The following is a 10,576-nucleotide window of genomic DNA, read 5'->3' as shown; positions in this document are numbered from 1 at the left end:
AGATCCACATGGATAGTTAGTCTGAGGCAGGCTAGTGCGGGGTAGAGTCACACCTCAGCTTGCCGTGACCTAACTGTTTGTGTAGACAAGTCGCAAGCTAGCTAAGTAATTATATGCCCCCCCATCACCCTGATGAGGAAAAATTAGAGCTGAGCTGTTGTGAAGCCCCATTAGCGATTTTCATAGATTCACAGCGTTTAAGACCAGAAGGGACCACTGTGATCATCTAGTCCAACTCCCTGTACAACACAGACCATAGGCTTCCCTGAATTAATTCCTGTATAACCCCCTGATTTACACAAATTGTTTAAGGCCTCAGACGAAAGTCACTATTCTACTGAAGTCACTACTGACAGGGCATAAAGTTAAGCACATGCATAAACCTTTGCAGGATTGGGGCCTTCCTGCCATTAGAGATGCTTTCAAACGAATGGTATTTTCAGGCCTCTGCTACATTCTACCCATGATATAAACCATATTGTAAACACATCTGACAAAAGGGGGCATTAATCTTTCATGTGTCCCATCAATGTATCTTTCTGATGTTTTTCCGAAACACTGCTATGCTTTATAAATTTCTCTTGATTTTATATACACTATATTTGATTTCAGTGGAAGAGACGCCTTGACTACTTAACACTAAAGCATAGTAAGGCACTTTTTTGAGACGCTGTTGGGAACTGATGCTTTTCTACGAAGTCGCAAGGAACAAAGAACTGTTCAAAATGATACTGCTGGGAGTGGACTTTTTGGGAGATGTAACTAAATGCTTCTCTCACTGGAGCAGAATATGCAGTATGGCTTTTATTCAGCTCAAAAAGACACCCCTCCGTTTGTTTCTGGCATGCACTGAGAAATGGTCTTTTCTTTTTGCAGACATAACTAAAAGAAAACCCAGGGAGGTGGCAAACATGGAGGAAAAGATTTCATTTTTAACCATTCTTATGCAATATTCTCATTTGGTGGTGGCGTTGCTCAGACCCTTGAAAAACCAAGCCAAAAAATAATACTTGAGGTTGCACTCTTTTGGTGCTAAACTGCTTTTAGATAGTTTATACAAGTCTGTGCAGAGACATTTTTTACTTTGAATCCTTTTAATGTATTTAATACTTGTCAAAAATGCTACTCTATAGAAACGGATTATTTTTAAAAAGCACATTCATAAAACTGCTTTGTGTAAAGTCCCTGGGACAAACCATGGGGCTTTATCATTAGGACATCATGTTAAGAAATTTACTCTCTTCTGCCAGGGTGGTTAGCATGGAGCTCATGTCGCCTATCGCCATGTTGCTTATTCCAGCTGGTATGGACGGCAGTGTCAGAGAGTTCCGTGGAGTTGTAAGGCGAGAGGAGTTCTGGGAGAGATTCTGCAGAATGCTAGGGCTGAGGGTTCCTGACATCAGGCTTGAATGGTCTCCATCATCCATGATGGCATCAAAATCTATCTGAGCAGGCTCCAGACCCTGTGAGTCCACTGTGCTTGACACCTGGTTAGCTCCGGGAGAAGGCATGGCAGCTGGCTTGATATTCAAGGCACACTGCTGCTGTCCCACTCCACAGTCCACATGGTTATCAAAGTTTCCATTTTGTTCATACATGTGGATTTGACCATAATAGTACATCATATTGTTTTCCCTCGTGCTGTTTGCACATTGCTGAGCCTGCATTGACACCATATTGTTGGTTCTTTTCGGAGTGGCCTCTGCTGTTTCCTGGCCAGGGCTCATGGTATTAGTAGCGTGCGGAGTTCTCATGTAACCTAGTTGCTGAATGTTGCGTATCCCTCGATGTCTGTTTACTGGATTAGGGTCAGGTGGAGGATGAGGCTGAACCATTCCAGGAGTGTAGGTCTGGCCAGCTGAACCCATTATGCTCTGTTGGGGCTCAAAGTTTGGCTGATTTGAGGTCATTAAAGAAGGGGGCTGATAAAACACCTCCTGAGTCATGGAGAAATTCATGGGATTTGTCTGAGATGAATAGTTCTGCTGACTTTGTTCATGCATGACCTGAGTCAGTCTATTATTGTTGACCATTAAAGAGGGATCCGTTGCAACGTCCATTTGCTGAGGATGAACGTGGGATCCAGACTTCACTACCATGTTGATACAAGAAGGAGAAAGCTGGTTTGGATCTCCACTGATTGCATTTGGGCTCAGCATTTGATGAGCCTGGTTATACCCTTGGTGCAGGCTCAGATCAGAGTTCATATTAGGTCCTGGATTTATCTGCTGCTGCTGCCTCAGCTGCATACAGTTTAGCCTTTGTCCATCCATGCTCACATTTCTTTGCATAAAATTCTGCTGTGTCACGTTCATACCGCTTTGACTCATCTGCATTTGCTGCTGGTTAAAGTTCTGATATTGACCAAAGTTCTGCTTCTGCTGGACAACAGCTAAGTTTCCTTGAGAAAACTGTTGCTTCGATTGGTTAGACATAACATCAACGGTACCTGAGCTAACCTCATTCCACTGGACGGGCATGTTGTTTTTGCTCATGTTCGAGGGAGTGCCAAAGCTCATGTGGCACTCTGCCATCCCTGGACCCAAATGGTTCATGCTTGCATCAGTTCCAGCCATCCTGCGCTGGCTAAACAAGTTCGGATGTTGCAGTTTCCCACTGCCTTGGAAGTTTTGCATTTCATTACTGTACCCCATGGAAGCATTTTCTACAGCTGCCCCATTGTTCTGAGATTTGATATATTGCACTACATCATCTGGCAACATAATGTCATCTTCTCCAATGGGGCCCTCTGTCTCACCTGACATTGCTTCCATGGCAATATTCTCACTAATGCTCAGAGGTCGAGGTGAATAGACGTGCCTGGGAAGGCTGCCATCAGAGCGTGTGTAATTTGAAAGGCTGCAGTTCCTTCTGTCCGCAGGATGTGGTGGGTGGAGGGGATTCATGCTGTTGGTGCTGTTGAAGCGATGGACTCTCGGGAGGGACAGTGGGTCTGCGGCGGGTCTCCTCACAGGATCGCTTGCGCGTCTTGTGTTGTTACCTGACGCGTCATGGGGAAAGGACAGGGCTGCTGCGTACCCATGCGTGCTGCCATCGCTGCAGCGTCTTGGCCCAGGAGGGAGGCGAAACGAAGGCAACGCAGGATCTGGCCCATCGAGAAGAGAGATCTTGGTCTTCAGACTCATTCTTTCCAAGTTAGGTAAAGGTGTGGGAGGAGGGCCCCCCGTGGCAGCAGCATACTTGGCTTTCAGCCTGTAGTGCTGAGCTGGCGTGAGGTTGAGAAGGCCAGGTATGCCGCTACACTGGCTGGCTTCGCTCGATCTGCGTGACGCGTCCGTAGAAATCGGGTCGTAGGAGTCGGCAGAGCTCGTGTTGCTGGGACGATTCCCAAACTGCGAAGCTTCGCTGGAGCGGCGACTAGAGAAATAAGGGGAAATCCCTGATGATCTGCGACTTACAGTGTAGGCCGAGCTGATGGTGCTTGTTGTACTGTCGCGGCGTTCATTGAGCTGATTCAGCATCGTAATCTCATTTACAGACAGCTCCGTTATTCTAGGATTAGGCAGTGTAGCCGAGGAACCACCAATATTTTCTAGGATAGAGCCTGGAAGAAGGTTGGGGGGGAAGAAAAATGGTTTTGTTAGCTGAGAGGGCTATTTTGGGGTAAATAGCTACACCACATTCACTGTTGTGCTTGGGGTCTAAATACAGATCTGTGTGTGTTACCCACCAGCAAATGTTTGCTTAAGAAGAGTGATGTAAACGTGACTAACTGGTAATGGAGTCAGCACATTGTCTGCAGCTCTGGGGAGGAGGGACAGCTCAGTGGTTTGAGCATTGGCCTGCTAAACCCAGGGTTGTGAGTTCAATCCTTGAGGGGGCCATTTAGGGATCTGTGGCAAAAATTGGGGATTGGTCCTAGTTTGAGCAGGGGGTTGGACTAGATGACCTCCTGAGGTCCCTTCCAACCCTGATATTCTATGACTCTATGCTCCGATGAGAAAAGGGACAGTACAGGGCAGGGAAAGAGGACAGTGAGATGTACTCAGGAAATTAACTGAGTCACTGCTACAGAGTCTTTTCCAGTGTTTGCTTCATTGCCACTGCAACCGATGAGGAGAACATTCCTATGGGCTTCTTTTTATAAGGCAGAATGAAAACAGTACAGGCACAACATGTGGTTTCCAAGCCTGGTCGTATGATCAGTCACTCAAACTGGTTTCAAAAATTCAGAGGCAGAGGTCTGATTGCTCAGTACTAGAAATTCATGTACCCTTCTGAGATCTTTTCCAGAGCAATTCAAGAAGCTCCTATTCAGTAAACTCTAAGGGCAGATCATCTTCCCAGTGACTTTTCCTTTGATAAGCTGGAGAGGCACAAAATGATCATAAATTTGTCCTAGTCAGGAATCTCTAGCTGGCATAGAAGTTAAAACTAGCATAGGTGGCTCTATGCCACCATCACCAAGCTCCCGACCTGATATGGGGGCAGGCCAAAGTCATGGGCAGGGATGGGGGCATGGCTGGATTGCTGTTCTGCTCTAGCAGTCCTCACATGGCAAAACAGCCCATAGGGGATTGTTACTGCTAGCACAGGGCTGCTCTAATTTCCACCACTGGGGTAAGGTGGGGGCGGGTGCAAACTGGCCTTGGGCAACTCTGGGAATCCCACACAAAATTATTCAGCTGAGTTCACACCTGCATTGTCCTTTTATGAGACAGCTCATCTTTATTCTGCGAGGAGTGATGTTTATAGGCAGGGAAATGATTCTGCTCTAGGGCAGACCCTTTGCTGTGAGACATGGGACATGGCCTGAGGGAGCCTAACAGCAGGAAGAACATAGGACCATGGCTTACCATTTCCTGGTATGGGAGGCAGCTTGGTGTTTCTGACTTGTGGAGCTGGGCTCACCCATGAGCAGGAATCCTTAACCGTCTTGAGTTTCTCCTTCTTGAGCTGTTCAAGTCGCTGCATCGTTGTCATGTGTTTCCTTAGCTGAAGGCTGACTGTTGAATTGCCCGATGAGACTGTCGAGTCCACAACAGGAGCGTTGTCATCCAGTGCGGTCAGGTCTCCCAGGCTTCCCCCACTGTGCATGTTCATTTCTACTCCACTGTCATTGTTGTTGGTGCTACCAAGTGGTGATGGTTCACTGCTGCATGATGACTGGCCACCAGGACTGGACTGACACATCTTGGAAAGGAGAAATAATAGAAGATCTGAGTTCTGCAGTTGAAAACGCAGCTTTGGAACACGCATGCACGCGGGCCTGGAGACAGAAGTCTCCTATTTATCAATACATTTGGTATAGGGAACAGGTGGTCACCACCTTCCCCATACACAGACATGCTGCCCATTGCCATGTCTCAGCTCTGTTCTGCAGCCATGGAGCACTTTCTAGGTGGGAGTGTATAGTTTAGTTTCCATATCCAGTCTTTGCTGCTGACAAGTATTTGCTGGCCAGTATGCTAATTAATGCCAACTGGTATTATAGTTTCATGCTGTGGGCAGGTTTATTTAAAAACAGCAATACTTTAACAAATCTGGATGGACTTGTTTTTTAAATTCACAAGCATTTGCATAAAACCCCACAGGTTAAAAATCTTTGGTGTGTTTCATTTTGCCCATAGAGACAGACCAAACATTGCTGCTGCAGTAGATAAAGGGTTGATGCTTCATGAAGATAAGCTAGTGCATTAGCAGATTATGCAAGGTACAGCTGCAATGAGCACCAGTTTATCTAACACAGGATCAAGTCCTAAGTGTTTCAGGCACAGCATATTTCTGTCTTTTAAATACCTTAACATGTAATTAGTTTAGCTGACAATCTTTCTAGATGGATAAAAACATGGCTTGCTATTTGCAAGCTCCCACTTACAGATTGGGTAGATAAGTACCATAAAGGTTTGTTTTACTTGCATTAGAAATCACACTGAGCAACTTATTTTCAACAAACATTGAATGGTCTGAACTTGCTTGGTCACAGCACTCTTCATTGTTAGGTAAGATGCCAGGTTCTCAATTCCTGGTCATAAACTCCTGCTCCAGAGATTGTCAAAACCTGGGAATGCTGCAGAGGCAACATACTTAGCCCCAGGACCAGGTGGGAGTGTCGGGAGAGCGAGTGCCTTATTTTGATCAAAACCAGGCCTAAGTAGCAGGGCTGCCTGGCTTTAAAGGGTCCAGTTACCTTTCATCGGAAGGACAGAGGTTACATTCCAGGAGTGCAATGCTGGGGTGTAATGCTGGGAGGAATTAAGTAAGGGGAATTCTTGGGACACTGACAAAGAGATGCTGGACCCTCCCCCAATTGCTCCTTCCTGGCTGCCCACCTGTACCTCCTCACTCCCTTTGCATTTAAACACTACTTGGTTTGGTTAGCTGTCGGTACACAGTACAGAATATATGACATTTTTATACAGCGATTTCAATACAAAGAATTTATTTTCTCACCTTAGTACCGACTGTCCTTAGGAAGGTACAGTAAGGAAAGGTAAGTGGGAACAAAGAACAGGTTGTTAGAATAAAGAGAACATTAACAAAAAGGAGAAGATTAGTGAAAGAGTGTAGAGGGGACTACACAATTCAGGGTAAATTAGCAGAATTATTTCTCTCCCCTTTCTCCCCCCTCCCCCACCAATTCAGAAGTCAGCACATTTAATTTAACACCTCTTAATGTACCTGGATCCAAATCCCAGTGAATTTTCACAGACCTCGGTGGATTTTGGATTAGATCGAATTTTGGGTCAGAAAGAGGAACCCCAGACACTATTACAAGTGATTTCAATCAATTAGCTCCATCACAGGGCTTCAGAGATTTGAATTGAAACAAGTAGTAAATACAGAGAGATACATATGTTGTCGATAGGCACAGTGAGCTGGGTACTGCCCTCGTTACACCATGCAACCCAAGTGAAGTAAAAGGGGTTCTGTATCTATAGCAGAAAGGAAGGATTGCCCACTGTGCCTAACACCAATGGAGCTGCCCAGAGTGTAACTATGGAAAGAACATGATCTACAGTCTGTTAGAAAAATCACCATTAGGGAAAGTAGGGGAGAAATATTTTCATAGAAAAAAAAGTGTGTGTGTGTGTTATTCTTACACTGAGTTTTTCAATGAACACAGGATCATGTGAAGGTGAAATTGTCCATTTAGCCAATAAAAGCCATTCTGGCTGTGAAAACAGTCAATTCCTTCCTGGACTAAACTCCTATATCATCACAGTATCACCCAAGAGCATGGCATCTAGCTCTTTTATAGTGCAAAGCCATGTTGACTGGTAGAAATGAAAACATTTTGGCCTGGCTTAAAATCAAGAAACCGTATACTTTGAGTCTCAAGGCTTGTGAAATTCTCTCAACTCCAGTGAGAAACCCGGGAACTGAATGAACTCTAGCAGGTGAAAGTGACTTCAGTTCAGCCATTTATTGCCTCTTGTTTTACAAAAATTTTGCCTTTTTCGCTGCAAAGGGAAGGAGAAATGTTGAAATGTGAAAGAGTTGTGGTGCAGCAACACTCTTGATTTCCTCTAACTACTGTGTAATACACAAAAACTCACAGATTTAATGAAATGACATGTGACTGGCTTGGAAAGGAAATAAGACTACTGCATGATTTAAAGTGTCTTGGGGGACAAAAGAAATTGTATTATGACAACATGTTATTGTCACATTTTCACCTTCATGGCATGGCATTAAGGCCGCATGGGCTGATGTGTTCATTCATCATCCTATCATGATGTATCAGCAATGTTACAAATATCACACCTTGGACTCTGTGTTGCTGTGTAACAAAACACAAAATACACTGGGGACTCTTAACTGTCCTGCAGTTTTAACTTTGGGGTTGAGGGCATTGAAAACTGGGATCGTCCTGCAAATTTCTGGGTGCATGGCAAATGCATGAGGAGGAAAAAGGCTGCAACTTTACATTTTTCACCTGTCTCTCCGAGAAATTACAAACCATACTCTTATCTTTTAAAGAACAGCTTCTCTTACCACAGAATTCTCAGTCTTTATTGTTTTGACTTGTAAGCAGTCCTCCATGCCTCTGGTGGTACTGTTAGCCTCGGTGCTCTCTTCTGACACCTTGCTACTCTGCTTGGCACTTGCTTCGTTGTCGCCATTTTCCTTGAGGGGAGGCGGCCTTGGGTGAACGTCGTTGCGCTGCTTCTTCGTGACATGGGCGTCGGGCCCATGCACAGTCTTGACGTGTTTCCTGAGGGAACTGGGGTCCGTGTACCTCTTTGTGCAGCCCGGGATTTTACAGACATAGGGTTTCTGTTGATATGACAAATTTGAGGTTATTTTTAAAGCAGACTGAAATATTGTGGACATGCTTTGTAGACAAAGATAAGCCATGTCCTTACAGAACACAATGAACATGATGCTGCCAGCAAAAAATATGGAGAATCTGCCTCTTAGGGTCTTGCAACGCGTCTGTGGCAGATTTTTAAACTGTGATCCATGTTCTGCTGGTGGTCATGGAGCACTTGGTTGTGGGCCACAGAGACCTGGCTAGTCGCTTGATACTGGCTTTACTTCTTGGTTTGGGCTGCAAAATTCAAAGATAGCTAAAAATTCACAAAATACTTTCCTAGTATTACTTTTCCACCTAAGCATTTGCTGCCACAGGAATGTTTCATGATTGTGGATGGGAGGGGAGGTGGTCTGAGTCATTGGAATTGCAGGGGATTGTCTACAAGACAATCTCTCCATTAAGATGGTGTCTACTCTGGGAAAAAGTTTGAGACCTCCTGATCTATGAAAATCCAGAGAAACTAAGCCAGACTGGATTCTGTCTATCTAGTCTTTTGTATATCTCCAGCACCCATCACTCTGAAATCTGTTATTGTGCAAAACAAACCACAGGCACGCAATGCTTTTTAAGACGATGGCATTGTATTCCTAGAATCATGAATCATTGATCGCTGCAGCAAAGCAAGTCTGAGGCCAGACTTTTGGAAACAGAAGTTAGCAAGTAGCTATACTTTCTTTTTTTTTAAAAAAAACTTTGATTTATCCACTTTCCAATTCCAATGTGCATGAGCACCAAAGCTGTGAAGGCTATTGCAGCTTTTGAAGGGTTGAATTCATCACAAGCACCACTTCAGCCTCACAATTGCTCTAAGTACTTTTTCACTGAGACATTGGAACGGATCCATCTAAATGAACAACAGGTAAATGATTTTCTAAGGTTAACCAAAAATGGCCATTTCTATTAGTTAGGTATCTATTTTCGAATTTGACAAAAAGAGCACATGTAAAACTGCTGGGGGGAGAGTTAGTTAGTTAGTTAGTTAGTTTTGGGTAAAATCAAACCAACCAACAAACAAAACTAAACCAGCACAATCACACGAACAGCACTAGAGATCTATTCTTGCAACAGAATTCCTGGCTGATCTTGGGTAAGTCACTTTAACTCTCTGTGCTTCAGTTTCCCCATCTGTAAAATGGGGAGATAAGTATCTACCTCAGGGTGTTGTGGTGATTTAATGAATTAAAGTTTGTAATGCTCACTTAGATTCTTGGATGGGGCAATATAGAAGTATTATTACTGTTGTTATAATCTGCATTAGGGAAAAGGGAATAGGATGACTTACAAAGGTCCTTTAGCCCTAATGTTGGGGAGTAGATAATAGCTCTGTTTGATATTTATGAGTATCAAGAATATTGAAATGTGGTCATTACTGCCAGTGCTACCAAGAATTCCATTTAAGGGAGATGTGCTTAATCAGAATTTCCCCCCAGCAACTGAATTAAGCCTAAATGCTGCTTCCCTGGGATGCCTACAAAATATCTTAAGCATTGTTCAAATAGAGATATCTGGTGTTAGGAGCGCTCTGCTTTTGCCGGTTTAAGCCTGGCAAACAGTTCCAATATCTCCTTCCACATCCTTCACAAATACTTGAAAAGTTACATCTCTTTGGCTGGTGGAATCATCACAAGCCTCCTCAGAAACTCAGGGGCACTGGATTTCTAGAGTTCAACTGTATTTCAGCTTGAGTTGGAGAAAAATGTCTCTTTGGGTATGTCTGCACTGCAATAGGGAGATGTGATTGGAGCATGTGTAGATACGCCTGAGCTAGTTTTGATCTAGCTAGGTAGCAGCTGCTCGAGTGTGTACCCAGGGTCCTGGGCAGGTGGGGTTAGCCTGTGTAAGCTGCCTGTGCTGCCGCAGCTTTGCTGCTATTTTTAGCGTGTTAGCTCGATCAGAGCTAGTGCGTGTAAGTCTACCTGAGCTGGGAATCACACCTCCCAGCTAGGGTGACCAGATGTCCCGATTTTATAGGGAGAGTCCCAATATTTGGGGCTTTTTCTCACATAGGCACCTATTACCCCCCACTTCCTGTCCCGATTTTTGACACTTGCTACCTGGTCAGCCTACTCCCATCTATAGCCTAATAGTTGTGGACTTGCATCACCTTGAACTTTTCAATGAGCCAGCAGGTTTGCACCACAGTGGGGTGATGGAGTTACAGAACAATTTTCTGGAACAACACTAGCATCTCTTCCCTGGAAAATCCACAACAGGCCATCAGGTGCGATGTCCTGAGGGGATTCTAATGGGTTCATTGACAACACCCAGGCACATTACCTCATTTCAAATGAATGG

The 10,576-nt window shown here is 44.5% G+C and overlaps 1 protein-coding gene across 1 annotated transcript in view; it reads right to left on the bottom strand.

Annotated features, from left to right (window-relative positions):
• Positions 1–1,139: 1,139 nt before the first annotated feature.
• Positions 1,140–10,576, bottom strand: part of GLI2 (GLI family zinc finger 2) — a 244,572-nt gene continuing 235,135 nt past the window's right edge. Inside the window, exons 12-14 of the mRNA XM_073304689.1 lie at positions 7,960–8,241; positions 4,818–5,154; positions 1,140–3,565 (exon numbers count right to left, since the gene is read on the bottom strand). Of these exons, the coding sequence (XP_073160790.1) occupies positions 1,212–3,565; positions 4,818–5,154; positions 7,960–8,241 (2,973 nt within the window). The 3' untranslated portion in view covers positions 1,140–1,211. The remainder of the gene's footprint in view (positions 3,566–4,817; positions 5,155–7,959; positions 8,242–10,576) is intronic.

This window comes from Lepidochelys kempii, chromosome 11 (assembly GCF_965140265.1).
Source record: "Lepidochelys kempii isolate rLepKem1 chromosome 11, rLepKem1.hap2, whole genome shotgun sequence".
In the NCBI taxonomy this organism is placed as follows: Eukaryota; Metazoa; Chordata; order Testudines; family Cheloniidae; genus Lepidochelys; species Lepidochelys kempii.
Note: the sequence above shows the minus strand (reverse complement) of the source record. Positions and strands in the feature narration are given on the sequence as shown.